The sequence below is a fragment of the Eptesicus fuscus genome, chromosome 21 (genome assembly GCF_027574615.1).
Source record: "Eptesicus fuscus isolate TK198812 chromosome 21, DD_ASM_mEF_20220401, whole genome shotgun sequence".
Lineage (NCBI taxonomy): Eukaryota > Metazoa > Chordata > Mammalia > Chiroptera > Vespertilionidae > Eptesicus > Eptesicus fuscus.
The window spans coordinates 42702701-42720824 of NC_072493.1; the positions used below are offsets into that span (position 1 = coordinate 42702701).

The following is an 18124-nucleotide window of genomic DNA, read 5'->3' on the forward strand; positions in this document are numbered from 1 at the left end:
TGGAAAGGAGACTTTGGGTGGGAGGTTTCCTCAAGTATTGGGCACCTTCACCCTCACAGCGCCCCAGAACGGAGAGGGGCCCTCCCAGGGCACAGCTCTGAGGTGGCTCAGCAGGGTGGGACCCCACCCAGAACTGGCAGAGGCCCCGTGAGTCAGGGCAGGTCAAACCCTCCGTGTAACCCAAGGGAGCGTGTGCGCCCCCTCAGGACATGCTGGAGAAATCCAGGACAGTAATTGAGAGCGCCGTCTCCTTAAAACACATGGCCTGGGTTCAAGTCCAGGCTCCGCCTCTTTCCTAGCTGTGTGACGTCCAGCAGGCTTCTTAACCTCTCTGTGCCTTAGTTTCTTCATCTGTAAAACGGGCATAAAAATGCACCTTCCTCCTGGGCGATGGTGAGGACTGAATGAGCGAAGACAGGCCAAGGCCTGCAGTCTCGTATCTGAAACTTCGGGCCGGACGTTTTAGCAGCTGTGTCTGGGCACCGGGGCGGGGGGGGGAGGAAGCGTGCCACGTAGCGCCACTGGCAGGGTCTGGACAGTGTCCCTCAGCAAACGTTATTGTTTCTGCAGCAAAACACACGGGCATTCACACTAAGAGACGCCTACAAATGGCTGCACGTGGGTTTGGGCCAGATTTTGTCCCCTCATGAGTTCATTTCGGGTGGGGTTTGCCACCAATCTCAGGGAAGTGGCTGTAAGGAACTGTAGCCCAGGGTGGTCAGCGCTGAGACCAGCGCCTGGCGCGTGGCAGGACCCCAGGGGCCTCAGCCCCCGTTCCCCGCTGTCCTCAGCCTGCAGTTGTTCAGCCCCTGAGCAGCCAGGAGAGGGAGCTCTTGAGCGCGGCAGCGGGGCTGGCTGCCGATCGGCAGAGCCTGTGCGAAATGAAACCGTGGGTGCCTGGTTCACACGGAGGATTTCGAGAGGCCGAGAGCAGAGCTTTAGACCAAACACAGGGCCTGTGTGACTGCCCGGATCCCACGCCGTGGAGGTGGCCCGGGGGGGGGTACCTTTGCCCGGAGCTGGTTCCTCCGCCCCAGGCGCCCAGGCCGGGGAGCTGGCTAGAGGCTGCAGACTTCCCCCGGGGGCCCAGGCGAGAGCCGAGGCGGCAGCGTGAGAAAGACGGGGACAGAGCTGTCCCAGTGAGACGAGGGCCTCTCATTGGGGCGGGTTTCACTCGCTGTTTTGGAAACTAAAGCAGCAAGCCAGACGGTCCTTGCTCCGATGCTACTGGACTTGCAATGAGGTTACATCCGCTAAAATTCAAGATGTCATAAGTCCAAAATGCACTTAATAGACTTAAACCACCAGCCCGGCCGGCGTGGCTCAGTGGCTGAGCATCGCCCTATGAACCAGGAGGTCAGGGTTCAATGCCCAGTCAGGGCTTATGCCCGGGTTGCAGACTCCATCCCCAGGAGGGAGCACGCAGGAGGCAGCCCATCAATGACTCCCTCTCATCATTGATGTTTCTATCTCTCTCCTCTCTAAAATCAATAAAAATAATATTTAAAACATAAACTATCAAACATCATAGCTCAGCCTAGCCAACCTTACCTTAGCCTGCAGTTGGGCAAAGTCACCTCGCTGCTGCTCCCCGCATCCTGAGAGAGTGCCCTACTGAGTATGGCTGGGCGGGGGAAAGGTGAAAATCCAACATTGGAAGCATGGCTTCTACTGGAGGGTATTGCTTCGTACCCTGTGAAGCCGAAAGATCGTAATTCGGGAACAATCTGTGCGCCTCAGTGGAAGGAGTGCGATGTCACACTTAGTTCTCATGTGGTGAGAGCCAGCTGACCTCGCTGGGAACCCAGGCCACATCGGCCTCATTCAAGCAGGGCCCTGGGTGGTCCCATTTCCCTGAGGGGTCAGATCAATCAGGGGAGGAGCCCTGGATTATGGGAGGAGAACAGGCAAGCCCACAGAGCCCCAGCATTCAAGGGAGCCGGTGGAAGCAGAGATGGGTGAGGTGGAAGCCGGGTGGCCGAGAGTGGAGGCCGCGTAGTCCAGGGCTTCTGCAGGGTTTGGGGGACTCCTGAGCTGTAGCCCGTGGAGTGACCACGGAGGAGGGGCGCACAGAGGAGAGGCGGGGGGTGGCTGGGGAGAAAGCGGATCAGGACGCACTGGAGACCTGGGGTGAAAGGACCATGTTTGAGAGCCCATGTGAGAGGAGGGTCAGCCCCACACCAAAGGGTCATGGGTTCGATTCCTGGTCAAGGACATGTACCTCGGTTGCAGTTCGAGCCCTTCCCCTGGTGGGGGCGAGAATGGGAGGCAGCCAGTCAATGTGTCTTTCTCACATCAGTGTTTCCCTCTCTCTCCCCCTCTCCCTCCCCTTCCCCCTCCCCCTTCCCCTCTCCCTCCCCCTCCCCCTCTCCATCTCCCTTCCATTCTCTCTGAAAAACAAGGGGAGACACTATCTCGAGGTGAGGATTAACAAAACAAAAAAAGAAGCAATCCTGAAGAAGGGGTAAGTCATCCCGTTACAAGGACAGGAAGCCCAGCTGAGCCCAGTGGAGCCGGGAGGGCGCTGGAGGTGAGGTGGGGGGGGGGGACCCACACCCCCCGGCAGGCTCCCCCAGGAGAGAGCACGGCACACTTCCTGTGAGCAAACAGGCAGGCATTAGCGAGGCCGGAGAGGGTGTGGAGAAATCAGACCCTCACGCGCGCTGGTGGGAGTGGAATGGCAGCTGCTGTGGAAAACAGCCTGCAGCTCCTGAAACTAGTCGGCAGTTATCACGTGACCCAGCAATTCCGCTCCTCGGTAAATCCCCGGGGGAGGTGAAAGCGTCGGTCCACACGGAGATTTGTACACACGCGTTTACGGCAGCACTATTCATAAGAGCCAAAGAGTGGGAACAGCCCAAATGTCTATCGACCGATGAATTGATAAACAAAATGAGATATATCCAGGCACTGGCATAGTAGCTATAAAAGGAAATCAATGAAGTGCCGACTCATGCTAAGGGATGGATGAGCCTTGAGAACACGATGCTAGCCCTGGCCAGTGTAGCTCAGTTGGTTGGGCGTCGTCCTGAGCACCTAAAGGTCACCGGTTCAATTCCCAGTCAGGGCACATACCCTGGTGTGGACTCGATCCCCAATACGGGGTGTGCAAGAGGCAGCCGGATTGATGTCTTGCTCTCGCATCTGTGTTTCTCTCTCTCCCTCTGCCTTCCTCTCTCTAAAAGTCAATTTAAAAAGAGAGTATGATACTAAGTGAAAGAAGCCAGTCACAAAGAGCCACATATTGAGTTATTTTGTTTATATGAACTATATCGAGTAGCTAAAGCAGGGAGGATGGGAAGGTTGGGGGGAAGACTAAGGACCACAGGGTTTCTTTTTAGGGTGATAAAATTTTTCTAAAAATTGTAATGGTTGCCCGACTCTGAATATACTAAAAGGCCATTAAATTGCACGCTTTTTAAAAATTTCTCACCTGAGGATATTTTTTCCATTGAGTTTTAGAGAGAATGGAAGGGAGGGAGGGAGAGGGAGAAGGAGAGAGAGAGAGAGAGAGAGAGAGAGAGAGAGAGAGAGAAATCGATGGGTTGCCTCTCAAAAGCACCCTAACCAGGGCAGGGATTGAACCTATAGCTGAAGCTGTGCCCTTGACTGGGAATTGAACCCACAGCCCTTCAGTCCACAGGCTGATGCTCTAACCACTGAGCAACTGGCCAGGGCTGCACACTGTTGACGAGTGAATTGCATGATACTTGAATATCGTCTCAATAAAGTCATTACCCAAAAAATAAAAAGGGCTCATCACAGACCTTCATATTAAAGCGATGCAGAGAGAACGTTACAGAAGCAGGAAGTGGGAACTGCTGGTCCCTTAAGTCCTGGCCCAGAAAAGGCACAACCTCGCTTTCGCCATGTTTGATTGGCCGAGGCAGTGGCAGGCCCGCCCGGACCCGAGGGAAGGGAACGGGGGAAGAGTCCGGCTGGCGTGAGTCCACCACACCCACCAGCAGCAGCGGGAAGCCCTGAGCATGGCAGGGGCTCCGGAGCGCAGTTCCCGGAGGTGCTGTGGGTAACCCCATTGTACGGAGGGGAAGACTGAGGCCCAGGGAGTGAAGTAACGTAACGTGCTCAGGGCAGCCCAGCCAGCGGGAGGCAGAGCCACACCTGAACCGGGGCGTCTGGCCCAGAAGCTGTGCTCCTGGCCTCCTGTTGTGCCGCCTTCTGGCCGGTGAACGTCGCAGAACAGCTTCAGCAGGAAGTAGCCTGGCAGTGCTTGTTTCACAACACTTGGCACTTCCTCCATGCTGGGCACTCCTACAAATGACAATGCCGCTCGCTCAATCCTCACGCACACCTAGGAAGGCGGTGTTAGGTTGGACCATATGCAATGGTGTAAGGTCAAAAATGGGCACTTTCAGATGGTTCGAGCTCATCATCCCTGTTCAGCGGGTGAGGAGACTGGGACTCAGAGAGGTGAGGTGACTTGACTAAGGTCACACAGCGCCAGTGGGGGCTGGAGCTGGGACTCAGACCCAGGCCCGAGGCTCCCCGAGGAGGAGTTGAGTGAGTGAATACATGTATGACCTGGGCCGGGAGGGCGGGGGGCAGTGAGACAGCAGAGGGCTGTCCAGCCATCCCTCCTGACTCAGTCCTTTCTCCTCCCGGCAGCCACCATGGGATTCTGGACCACTTGCCCTTCCTTCTCCACCATCTTCTTCCTCATCATCTTTGTGGTGTCCCTGATCTTCCACTGCCACCAGCGCCTGGCCCTGGTGCCCGCCCCCTGGGCCTCCCGGGGCCTCGTGGTCCCGGTCCCCCGGCACCTCCCCCAGGGGGGCATGTGGACCATCAACGCCATCGGCCGCCTGGGCAACCAGATGGGCGAGTACGCCACGCTGTACGCCCTGGCCAAGCTGAACGGGCGGCCCGCCTTCATCCCCGCCGAGATGCACAGCACGCTGGCCCCCATCTTCAGGATCTCCCTGCCGGTGCTGCAGGGCGCCGCGGCGCGCGGGGTGCCCTGGCGGAACTACCCGCTCCACGACTGGATGGAGGAGCAGTACCGCCACATCCCCTGGGAGTACGTGCGCCTCACGGGCTACCCCTGCTCCTGGACCTTCTACCACCACCTGCGCCCCGAGATCCTGCGGGAGTTCACGCTGCACGACCACGTGCGGGCCGGGGCGCAGCGGTTCCTCCAGACCCTGCAGGCCACGCGGGGCCCGCAGCTGACCTTCGTGGGCGTCCACGTGCGCCGCGGGGACTACGTCCGCGTCATGCCGCGGGTGTGGAAGGGCGTGCTGGCCGACCGCGGGTACCTGCGGCAGGCCCTGGACTGGTTCCGGGCCCGCCACCCCTCCCCCGTCTTCGTGGTCACCAGCGACGACATGGCCTGGTGCCGGCGGAACATCGACAGCTCCCTCGGGGACGTGGTGTTCGCGGGCACCGGGCGCCAGGGCTCCCCGGCCAAGGACTTCGCGCTGCTCACGCAGTGCAACCACACCGTGTTCACCGTGGGCACCTTTGGGGTCTGGGCCGCCTACCTGGCGGGAGGGGACGCCGTCTACCTGGCCAACTTCACCCTGCCCCAGTCCCGCTTCCGCACAGTCTTCAAGCCGCACGCGGCCTTCCTGCCCGAGTGGGTGGGCATCGCCGCCAACCTGGGGCCGGCCGGAGAAAACAGCCCCTAGCCCCCCACGTGTCCCTCCCTCACCCTCGGGGGACAGGCAGTGTGTGGGGTCCAGCACAGGGGCTCAGGATTGGACCCCCAGGTTTGAATCCAGGCTGCTCGGCTTCTCGGCTGGGTGACCTCGAACAAGTGGCTTAACCTCTCTGTGCCTCAGAGTGCCACCTGGAAAAGGAACAAAATACAGAGGTTACCTCGGCAGCCGCTCCTAGAACGCAGGTTCACGTAGAGCCGTGGAGACAGGGTGAGTGCTAGCGGCCCAGAAGGTGGGATGGAGTTTTGCTCTCTCCTCTGAGGCTCTGGGAGCAGAGGCCAGATATGTTGTCCTTGCCCCCTGGGAGGGTTTGGCGATGAAGCCATCCCTGCCCTCAGCTAAAGGGAGTGGGTGTTTTTGGCAGCTAAGAACCCAGGCTTCGGGTTTAATGGGGCCTTATGAAAAGACACTAGGGGCCTGGTGCACGACATTCGTGCACTTGGGGTGGGAGGTCCCTCAGCCCAGCCTCCGCCCTTTAGCAGTCCGGGAGCCCTCAGGGGATGTCCAACTGACAGCTCAGGCCGGCTCCCCATGGGACATCCTTAGAGCTGCTGTGGAGGCGGGAGAGGCTCCCGCGGCTGCTGCGCTCGCCAGCCGTCAGCCCGGCTTGTGGCTGAGCCGCATGCCCCCCTGTAGGAGCGCACTGACCACCAGGGGGCAGCTCCTGCGTTGAGCGTCTGCCCCCTGGTGTTCAGTGCACATCATAGCGACCGGTCATTCTGCTGTTCGGTCGATTTGCATATTACCCTTTTATTATGAAAAGACATGAGAGAAAACAGGATTTGAGGGGGTGAATCTCAGGGAGATACCCTTGGTGGTGAGGGAGACCCCTGAAATGGGGGCGAGGGGAGGCTTCACAGCGATGGCAGGACTCAGGTAGGACTCAACACCAGGCCTGGGGCTGCAGCGGCAAAGACACCCGGCATCCACAGGTCACAGAAGTGCAGGAGGAGACACCGTCTGCCTGGCTGTCATGCGGGAGTGAGAACGGGGCAGGGTGAAGTTGGCCGGGTAGACGGCGTCCCCTCCTTCAGGCTAGGGCCACAGAGACCCACAGGGCCGCAGAGGCCATGGCCAGGCCAGCTGTTGCCCATGTGCACAGGTGACCTCCCCCTGGGCCTGCTGTGCCCAGGACTTAACCCACTCGGAGAAACTCCAATATGGACCAAAGTTGAATCTAATGATTATTCGTTCTCTGTGTTCAGTGTGTTCTAAAGTGTGGAAATACCTGTCTTTTTATTGTTGTAATTCTCCTTTTTGGATATTAAAGAAAAACCTCTTAACAACAATCATTTATACCCATTTAAAATGTCCACCAAACAGGTGCCCTGGTTTAGATCACATCTCTTCCCTGTTTTAAGTGCTTTTCCAGCGTCTTGTTTACTTGAATCCCCATTTTGTGCATATGTCTGAGGATGGGCACCTCTCCTTTCGTGTGTTAATAATATTGCATCTCCCCAGAGCCGATTTGGGCCTCAGTCTACTTGCTTGAGTCTTTGATGGAGTCGTCATGGTGTGGGGCCGACAATGAAGAAAGCAGGAGAAGGGTTGGGGAGGAGAGGGAGGGGTAGTGGAGAAGGAGGTCCTGTATTAGCTATCTATTACTGCGTAACAAACAACCCCAAATTCAGTAGCGTAAAATGACAATAATACTTTATTATTTCTTACCAGAGGCCCAGTGCACGAATTCGTGCACCAGTGGGGTCCCTCAGCCTGGCCTGTGGGATCAGGCCAAAACCAGCTCTCTGACATCCCCCAAGGGGTCCCAGATTGTGAGGGCACGTAGGCCAGGCCAAGGAACCCCGCCAGTGCATGATCGGGGCCGGGAAGGGACATGGGAGATTGGCCAGCCAGAGAGGGACCATGGGAGGGCTCCAGGGCATGTCCGGCCTGTCTCGCTCAGTCCCGATCAGCCAGACCCCATCAGCAACCTTACCTACTGGTCAGAGCATATTCCCCCTGGTGGTCAGTGCACGTCATAGCAAGTGGTTGAGTGGCCTTAGCATTCATTAACATATTATGCTTTGATTGGTTGAATGGCTGACTGGCCAACCGGATACTTAGCATCTTAGGCTTTTATTATATAGGATTGTTTCTGGGGGTCAGGAGTTTGGGGGGGGCTTAGATGGATGATTCTGTTTGGGATGCCCAGTGAGGTTGCCGTTAGGTGCCAGCCAGCCAGGGCTGCTGTCATCTGAAGGCTTGACTGGGGCTGGGGGATCCCTTTCCACGGCTGGCAATCGGTGCTGGCTCTTGGCTGTCGGTCACATCCTCATGGTTGAGCCTCCGTGGGGCTGTTTGAGTGTCTTCACAACATGGCGCTGGGTTCCTCCAGAGAGAGAAACCCAAGAGACCCAGGTAGAAACTGTGATGCCTTTTGCAACCAAGCCTTACCTAGTCACACACTGTTACTTCGTCTTCTGCTGTTGATCACTCAGAGCAGCCTGATTCTCTGTGGGAGGGGACGACACAGGGTGTGAATACCAGGAAGCAGGGGTCCCTGAGGGCCATGTGGGAGGCTGGCATACTCGTTCGGTAGGGCTGCCATAACCAAGTACCACAGATGGGAGGGCTTAAACCACAGAAATGTATTTTCTCTCAGTTCTGGAGGCTGGAAGTTCAAGGTCAAGGTGACAGCGGGGCTGGTTTCCTCTGAGGCCAAGAGGGAGGGTGTGCCCCAGGCCTCTCTCCTTGGCTTATCAATGCCAAGATGTCCCTGTTTTCATGTCTCCCCCTGTACACACCTGTGTCCTGATCTTCTTATAAGAGCACCAGTCACAATGGATTAGGGCCCACCTAATGACTTCATTTTAATTTAAACTGGAAAATTTTTAAATTTCTTTTTTTATTTTAGAGAGAGGAGAGAGAGAGAAATATCGATTTGTTGTTCCACTTATTTATGCATTCATTGGTTGATTTTTCCCCCCAAAATATCTTTGTATTGATTTCAGAGAGGAAGGGCAAAGGAAAGAAAGAGAGAGAAACCTCAATGATGAGAGAGAATCATGGATCGGCTGCCTCCTGCATGCCTTACACTGGGTATCAAACCCGCAACCCGGACATGTGCCCTGACTGGGAATCGAACCATGGCCTCCTGGTTCATAGATGGATGCTCAACCGCTGAGTCATGCTGGCCAGGCATTGGTGGATTCTTGTATGTGACCTGACTGGGGGCCTCTCTCCTTGGCATATCAGGATGATGCTCTAACCAACTGAGCTACCTGGCCAGGGCCTGGCCTCATTTTAATTTAATTACACCTATAAAAATTCTGTCCCCAAATGTGGTCACATGCTGAGGTCCTGGGGGTTAGGACACAATTCAGCCTGTAACAGCTGCTTCCACAGGCTCCCACCTCCACGCCCAGCCCTCCCCCAACAGTCCGACTGGCTCCACTCCCCTTCCTTTCCCCTCCATTCCCAGCTCCAGCCCCTCCTCCTCGGCATGACTGACCTTAGCCAGAGTCTTTCCCCAAATTATCCCTTTTGGAGAGAGACTCAAGCCGGAAGGAGAGAGGACCCTCAGTCCTGAGCCTGGCCCTCTGTCAAGTTCAAATACAACAACATAGGTGTACAGACGTGGATGGTAACTGTCCCCCACATTGCAGTAAAATGTTCCTCAGGTCCCTTCCTGCCCCCCAAGTCTCTTTTCCACCTTCCCCTGCCCTGCTCTGTGCCTGGCGGGCTGTCTGATGGACCCTCTGCTGTGGACCGAATGCCGGTGTCCGCCCCACATTCACAGGCTGGAGCCCTAATCCCCAGTGTATTGGAGGTGGGCCCTTTGGGAGAGGATTAGGTTGTGAGGGTAGGGCCTCATACATGGGACTGGTGCCCTTATAAGAAAGAGGCACAGCCCGCTGGCGTGGCTCAGTGGCTGAGCGTCGACCTATGAATCAGGTCACAGTTCAATTCCCGGTCAGGGCACATGTCCAGGTTTCGGGCTCAATCCCCAGTACGGGGGCGTGCAGGAGGCAGCTGATCAATGTCTCTCTCTCTCCCTCTCCCTCCTCTCTTTCTAAAATCAATAAAAACACCTTAAAAAAAAAAACAAAAAAAAAAAAAGATGAGCCCGGCCCACATGGCTCAGTGGTTGAGGTCAACCTATGAATCAGGAGGTCACGGTTCGATTCCGGTCAGGGCACATGCCTGGGTTTTGGGCTCGATCCCCAGTGTGGGGTGTGCAGGAGGCAGCCGATCCATGATTCTCTCTCATCATTGATGTCTCTGTCTCTGTCTCTCCCTCTCCCTTCCTCTCTGAAGTCAATAAAAATACATTTAAAAATAAAGATAAAAAAGATGAAACCGAAGAACTACCACAGCACCAGCCCCCAGGGCCGGGGAGCTGAAGGCTAGTTTCTTACACGCCTTTTCTTGCGCGTGTGGGGATAAAGGCGGTGCCGGGGGAAGATCCGGGAGACCTGTTCTCACGGCCACCCTCCATGCGTCTCCCCCTGAGGTCTCCACCCAGAGGGGACCCTGCCGGTGGCCAGCTGCCAGGAGCTGGGCGCCACGGTGGGACATACCGCACGTAGTTCTGTTTCATCTAAACGCCGGGGGATCCAGCCCGTCCCCGTCCCCGTCCCCGTGTGTGACCGGCCTGACTTGGAAGAGGAAGTTCACAGCCTGTGTTTTATGGGGACCAAAGCAGAAACCAACCGAGCAGCCGCCAATAATCAATGGCACTAACTCCTTCCGCAAATATTTACCCAGCTCCTTCCTGGTGTATGAGTCCAAAGCAGAAGATGGGGAGCCCTTGAAATGCCCCCCCCACCCCCACTCTGTCAGGTCCCCAAGACAGAGCTCTCACAGCCAGGGCTCCAGGGCTCCAGCACCCAGCGTGCCTTTGTTATGGGTGGAACCGTGTCCCCCAAAAGAGATGTTGAAATCCTAACCCCCTAGAACCGCAGGATGCGATGTGATTTGGAAACAGGGTGTTTACAGATGCGATTAGGAAAAGGAGGTGATACCGGAGTGGACCCAGCAGGACGGGCCCTCACCCAGCAGGGTGGGCGACGCGGGCACACACGGGAACGCCGTGTGAGGATGGAGGCAGGGGTCGGCTTTGAGCCTTCAGGTCCGTGAGAGAAACGTTCTATTCTTTGAGGCCGCCCCGTTTGTATCGTGTTGTGACAGCAACCCCGGGAATGAGCGGTGTGTGCGGCGTATTTACCGAAGGGATTGAGGAGGTGCTGGGCCGCGGCGACTCGGGGTGTAGCACGCTGACCGGAGACCACACACAGCCTTCCGGCTGCCTTGGCCCGGGGCCTGTGTCCCGGTCAGATCACGGCTCCCCGTGGCCAGGAACAGGAGGCCCGGCTGAGTCAAGCGGGTGGGACCTGCTTGGACCTGGGGAGCTGCCAGGAGCCGTACAGGTGTGGACCTGACATAGCAACGTGCCGCTTCCAACTCCGTCCCTCAAGCTCTGGCCCATCTGGGTCACCTGAGAGGTTTTTGTTTTGTTTTTTTTCTAGAAGAAACTCCAGCTTGTTAACTAGACACCAGGACCCGAATTGGCCCCTTGGGTCACCCCGAGGTGTTGAGCCCAACCAGAAATAGACTCCTGGGGAGTTACACCCCCTTGAACCTGAATGAAAGGAGCCAGGAAGGCTTGCTGTCCCTCCCAGGAGCACCCTGAGCCTTCCCCCTCACATCTCCCCCCACAGGCCTGCATCTCCTGAACTCTAAGGGACCCCGCGAGGCTTGCAGCCAGGGCAGCAATGGGCAGGGGCAGCTCAATCCAGAAAAACCCCCTGGGCCTGTCCTCAAGGCCCCCTGTCCTCTGACTTCTTAGTGAGTCACAGCAGCCCCGCCCAGCTCACTCCCCCAGCCCTTCCTTGTTTCACTGTCCCCAGCTTCAATAAACATCCTCTAAATTTTTTTTTTAAGAAAAGGAAAAGAAAAAGAGAAAAGAGCCATGTTGTGGAGCGAACGCAAGTGAATGACCACTGGAGTCCAGAACAAATTAAAATTTAGGGAGCCTTTATTAGCTAGCCAGCCGGCTGGCGACTGCTCTGCCTTTCTCCACGCAGGGAGTCCAGAGAGCAGCCCCGACCCTTTGTGCACGACCACTTTTAAGCACATTTACCACATCCTGTTTTTGCAGAGCAAGCAACCCAAGACAAAACAGTTTTTCCCAAGCAATGTCAGGGTCATGCCATTGACGACCATGTTATTCTCAGAGTCATCCTGTTCTCAAGAAAGCTGACAGTGATCTATGAAAGAAGGCCTACGTGCTGGGAAGGGGCCATGAGACCCTATCTCAAGGCCCGTCCTGGTGTCAGCACTGACAACTCTGTCCGCATGCTCAAAAATTCCCACTCTCTATCAGCCAGGGCGGCTGGGTTGCAGAATAAGGTCCATGTCACAGTTTGGCGGACACTCGGAGGTCCTGTCTCATGCCCACAAGTTCCAGATAAGACCCCTTCCCTCACGGACTCCGCTGCGTCCCCGGAGCCCCGCGTGGGATGTGCTCGCGTGGCCGCTCGGGGAGGACACAGCACTTTGTCGTTCAGTGGCTCTGGACACACTGCTGATTCCGGCTCCCAGGCTCATCAGCTGTGTGACCCCAGCGAGCGAGCGACTGCACGTGTCTGAGGAGCAGAGCAATGCGGGGCCAGGGGCCGCACCGCGCAGGGAGTGCCCAGGCCAGGCCCGGCCAGGCCCGGCCGGAGAGACGGACACGGAACAGGTTGGTGGTTGCCGAGGGCGGGGAGGGTGGGAACTGAGGGAAGGTGGGGAGCGAGCCCTTCGTGGGGCCCGGGGCTGCTCTGGGGATGATGAAAGGCTTTAGAGCTGAAGGTGGCCGTGGGTGCTCACACAACTCGCATGTGGCCAGGCCGGGGCCTGGCCCTTGGGGCGTCTGCCTCGGGCCGGCCGGGAGTGTGTGTGGGTTCTTGACTTTGTGCACGAAAATGTTCACACTGTGAGTCCACGTGAGTTCCAGGGGGTTTTTATGAAAGCGGGGGGGGGGGGGGTGGGCAATAAAACAAGGCGGGGCCTGGGGTCAGAGGAGAGGGACTAGGCGGGGGAGTGAGCTGGGCGGGGCTGCTGTGGCTCATTAAGAAGTCAGAGGAGCCCTAACCGGTCTGGCTCAGTGGATAGAGCGTCGGCCTGTGGAGTGAAAGGTCTCAGGTTCGATTCCGGTCAAGGGCATGTACCTTGGGTGCGGGCACATCCCCAGTGGGGGTGTGCAGGAGGCAGCTGAGTGATGTTTCTCTTCGATGTTTCTAACTCTCTATCCCTCTCCCTTCCTCTCTGTAAAAAATCAATAAAATATATTTAAAAAATAAAAAGAAGTCAGAGGACAGGGGGCCTTGAGGTCAGGTACTGGGGGTTTGTCTGGGACGAGCTGCCGGTGCCCATTGCTGCCCTGGTTGCAAGCCTCCTGGGTCCCTTAGAGTCAGGAGATGCAGGCCTGTCGGGGGGAGGGGGGGAGGGGGAGGGGAGGGAAAAGGCACACGCATGCTCCCAGGAGGGAGAGAGCTCGGGGAGACCTTCGTTTTGAGGGGTTTTTAAAATATATATATATATATATATATATATATATATATATATATTATTGATTTTTTACAGAGAGGAAGGGAGAGGGATAGAGAGTTAGAAACATTGACGAGAGAGAAACATCGATCAGCTGCCTCCTGCACACTCCCCACTGGGGATGTGCCTGCAACCAAGGTACATGCCCTTGACCGGAATCGAACCCGGGACCTTTCAGTCCGCAGGCCGACGCTTCATCCACTGAGCCAAACCGGTTAGGGCATCAGGCACTCATTTTAATTTATAAGGCACTAAAAACCAAGGAATTGTCTATTTTAAATGGGTGAGTTTTATAGCATGTGACTTATGTCTTGTAGACTGACAAATAATATCAACTAGGCGTTCCGTCACTGACGAGGATTTATTCAGGAAAAGGGAAGGGTGGCAGGCCAGTGCACGCAGACTCGGCGGGCGAGCCCCGCGCACACTCGGCCTGCGCGCCAGATGGAGGGGTGATTGCAGAAGGAAAAGGGGGCGAAGCGGAGAGGAAGCTGGCACCCAGAGCTGTACCAGACCAGAGTTCTGCCTGCAGGGTTCTCGCCATACTCCCGGGGTGAGAACTTCTGCGAGTCCCCGCTTTTCCCGTGGACCCTGCTATGTTTGCTTAAAGTTCCAGGTAGTCTTCATTGCTCTCAGTAAAGCTGTTATTAAAAAATAACCAGCAGCTGGCTCGGGGACACATGTCGTGAGCGTGGGCTGTTATCCCGCCCAGAGGACAGGTGCCGCCTCGCGTGGCCGGGAGACCGGGAGGCCGGGAGGCCGTGTGGCCGGGAGGCGGGCCATGCTTTCGGCCTCTGCCGGAGGGTGTGCTGGTTAAAAGAAAAAGGCAGCTCTGAGGCCCTCCGGGAGACTCGCATTGAGGCTGGTGTTGTGTGATATCCGGAGGCCACAGCTCACGGATACATCCAATAACAGCATGGTATTTGTGGTACTTTAAATTTTTTTATTTTAAAAGTACGTTTATGAAAGCTGGGGACAGCCTGGCTGGCGTGGCTCAGTTGTTTGGAGTGTCATCCCGTGCACCAGAAGGCGGAGGTCCGATTCCCTTGCGGGGCACACACCCAGGTTGTGGGTTTGTTGTATCGAAAATCGGCGAGCTGGACCAGACGCCTCAGGAGCCAGTTAGTTAGGAGCCATCTTTATTGCTCGAAGGTTCAGAGCAGGTGGATTACCTCTGTCAAATGCTGAGCAAACACAGGAGGGAGTGTTTCCTTTTTATATCCTCCTAGTTCTTTGTGTAAGACAGCTTGTAACCTGGGATGCATATTATATCTCATCAAACACCTGTAACCTTGGAGGAACAAACTCTCGGCAGAATCCTGTGAATTAATATTAGCCTCCGTGTATCAGCCCCTTTAGATGGCTAGCTTGCAAGGTCAGACAATGAAGTTTATCTTTTCTATTCAAGCAAAAAACAACGTTATTTTACAGTCTAAGAATAACAGGGTTGACCTACAGAATAAGGGACTGTCTAAGAATAACAGAGTAGTTCACACAGCGGTTTTTCCAAAGGAGGGACCACTACGCTTCAGGTTCAAGTCCCAGGAGGTTACGGTTTGATTCCCAGTCGGGGCACATGCCCGGGTTGTGTGGACTACAGACATAGAGCCTGGTGGGCCGTTACTGGATTCATCATCCCAAGACATGGACTTCTGAAAATCCGTCCATCCATCCATCCATCCATCCATCCATCCATCCAGTGAATATGTACAGAGCACCTACTATCTTCCAGGAAATGATCTAGGCAGTGGGGGACACAGTAGGGAGCAAGTCAGCCATGCTTCCTGCTCTGAGCGCGGTCACCACCGTGGGAAGTATGTCAGCCAGCGGATGCTGCGTAACAAACCAGCCCAACACAGCATGGCTTCCAGTGCAGACGTTCCCTTTCTCACAGTTCACGTGGGTAACCGGGTCCCACGTTCTCCCGACGTGGTGTGGCCTGAGGTCTCTCACGCAGCTGCTTGTATTTTATTTATGTCTTTATTTTTGTTCATCCTCACCCCAGGATATTTTTTCCATTGATTTTTAGAGAGAGTAGGAGGGAGGGAGGGAGAGGGAAGAGAGAGAGAGAGAGAGAGAAAGAGAGAGAGAGAAATGTCGATGTGAGAGACACATCCATCCGTTGCCTCCTACACCCCCCCCCCCAACTGGGGCTGGGCAGCAACCCAGGTACGTGCCCTCAACGGGGAATCGAACCCGAGGCCCTTCGGTACAGAGGCTGATGCTCTAACCACTGGGAAACCTGGTGCCATCTGAGCTCTCACATGCAGCCCCTTTACCCGGGTGCTGGGCTGGGCCACGTCCATGGGGCCTTTCTCCTGAAGGACAGGCGGGGCCTCCTCACCGCGTGGCGTGGCGGCGGGAGTCCCGGGAATCGGGTACCAGTTGGAGGAAACGTGGAACGTATCTGTGCAGGGCCTTGTCGGTCAGCAGCACCCGTTCCAGGGGGCTTCGGCGGCACCAGTATTGGCTACTATGAGCGTCCGCCTCCTGGGGCCTGGCCCACGAGGCCTCCCTGCTGAGCCACAGGGCTTTCTGCAGCAGGACTGGAAGCTTCCCAGGCGGGGGGAGGCCACCCCTCACCCACAGCCCCCCGGCTTCCCTGTGGCACGGCCAGGACTCGAACCCAGGCCCGCGACACCCAGCAGGCCCCTCCGCTGCCCCGCTGCCCACTCCCCTGCAGCTGCCTCCGTGCAGAGGGCGGCCACACTCAGGCTGAGGCAGATGCTCGGAAGCCAGGGCGGTTCCTGGACCCGAGGAAGAAGGGAAGTTGACACAATATAATCAAACAAGGCAAACAGCGCGAGCGGCTTCCGGGCAGCTGACGAATCAAGGGCTTATCTTCCCTCCCCAAGGACGCCCGGAGCAGATGGTGGGCCCGTTGCAGACCGGGCTGGGGAGGGAGCGTCAGTCCCCTCCCTCTTCAATGATGTTGGTGACCTTCTTTAAAAAAAACTGACCAGCCCTAACCGGTTTGGCTCAGTGGATAGAGCGTCGGCCTGCAGACTGAAAGGTCCCAGGTTCAATTTCGGTCAAGGGCATGTACCTTGGTTGCGGGCACATCCCCAGGTGGGGGGTGTGCAGGAGGCAGCTGATCGATGTTTCTCTCTCAGCGATGTTTCTAACTCTCTATCCCTCTCCCTTCCTCTCTGTAAAAAATCAATAAAATATATTATTAAAAAAAAAAAACCTGACCAGCCCTGGCTGGTGTGGTTTAATGGTTAGAGCACCGGCCCTCACACCGAAGGTCTCCAGTTCGACTCCTAGTCAAGGGTAAGTGCCTGGGTTGCAGGTTCGATCCCCGGCCCTGGTCAGGGCATGTATGGGAAGCAACCAATTGATATCTCTCTCTCTCTCTCTCTCTCTCTCTCTCTCTCTCTCTCTCTCTCTCTCCCCCGTCCCCTCTCCTTCCCTTCTACTCTCTATAAAAATAAAAATGGAAAAACGTCCTCGGGTGAGGATTAAAACAAAATGAATGTAAAAAATATCCTTGGGTGAGGATTAGCAAAACAAAACAAACCAAACCAAGAAGACAACTAGAAAATAAGCCTGACCCCTCTAGACCCACACGTGGACGAAGCCGCCCTGAAGGACGCACCGACAAAGCTCACGGATGTTCCGCTAAGACCTTCCCCCGAGACCTCCCCCAGGATTCCACTGGCCAAAGAAAGATAAATGCCCCCCAGACAGCCCCGGCCGGTTTGGCACAGGGGATAGAGCGTTGGCCTGCAGACCGAGGGTCCCGGGTTCGATTCCGGTCAAGGGCACATGCCCGGCTCGATCCCCAGGGTGGGGCCTGCAGGAGGCAGCCGATGAATGATTCTCTCTCATCATTGATGTTTCTATCTCTCTCTCTCCCTCTCCCTTCCTCTCTGAAATCAATAAAAATACATTTGAAAAAATAAAAATAAAACCTGTCTCCCCATCACCTTCTCTCAGTGACCGTGAGCTTTGGTGTCTGAAGAGAGCAACGCGGAAATCAAAGCAAAACACGGAAGCTTGGGATGCTGTGGGAGGAACGTGAGGTCGGGCTGGCCGGGCCAGGCTTGGGGGAGGGAGGGGTCAGCATGGGGGAGCCGGCTCAGACCTGCGTGTGGCAGGCGCTCTTTGTAAGCGGTTTTTAGGACAGCCACCGTGTTACGCAATCACCCCACGATCGGATTTCCATCGCCGCCAAAGGAAACACTGTGTCCATCAGCAGTCAGTCCCTCTTCCGCCCCCCGCCAACCCGGTATGTTCTCCTTCTCCAGAGAGTTCCTGTCCTGGGCACGTCTGTAAATGATCACACACGTGTGTCACGCAGCCCTTGTCTGGCCTCCCTCCCTTCACATGGTTTTCAGGGTCCCACCCTGTTCATCGCACGAACCAGTCCTTCGTCCCCTTCGGTGGCTGTCTATCCAACAGACTTTGGCCAAGTTAGGAGTGACTATATACACGGAGTGGCCACATTATTATGCGTTCAGAGATCTCTCTCTCTCCCTCTCTCCTCTCTCCCTCTCCCCCCACCTCCCTCTCTCTCTCCCTTTCTCTCTCTCTCCCTCCCCCACCTTTCTCCCTCTCTCCCTCCCTTCCTCTCCCTCCCCCATCTCTCTCGGTTATTTATACTGTGTGGAGGAATCTTCTATAAGCAAATGCTGCCTTCCGTGATGTCATGTGGTTGCCAGTCATTGCCCACGGTGGGAGTAGTTACACCCGGAAATTGACGAATGCTGCCAACAAGGGATTTTTCCTCCAGACAACCGGCTGCATAGCGTTTGCCAGCTGCCCCCCTGATTTCAACTCAGGGGAGCAGGAGGTGAGGACCACCGTCCTCCGTCCGCGAGTGCTGTGCCCGGGGCATGTGGGAAACCTGTGGGGGCGTTTTTAGACGTCACAGTGGTTGTCTGAGGCTTCACTGCATTTAGTGACTGAGG

At 56.2% G+C, this 18124-nt stretch overlaps 1 protein-coding gene across 1 annotated transcript; it reads left to right on the forward strand.

Moving 5' to 3' along the window:
- Positions 1–4619: 4619 nt before the first annotated feature.
- On the forward strand, positions 4620–5648 carry FUT2 (fucosyltransferase 2). The gene has a single exon (XM_008154525.3). The coding sequence runs from the start codon at positions 4632–4634 to the stop codon at positions 5646–5648; it is 1017 nt and encodes a 338-aa protein (XP_008152747.2). The 5' UTR covers positions 4620–4631.
- Positions 5649–18124: the final 12476 nt, after the last annotated feature.

Coding starts and splice junctions, on each gene's coding strand:
- FUT2 (XM_008154525.3), top strand. CDS start 4,632: ATGGGATTCTGGACCACTTGCCCTTCCTTCTCCACCATCTTCTTCCTC.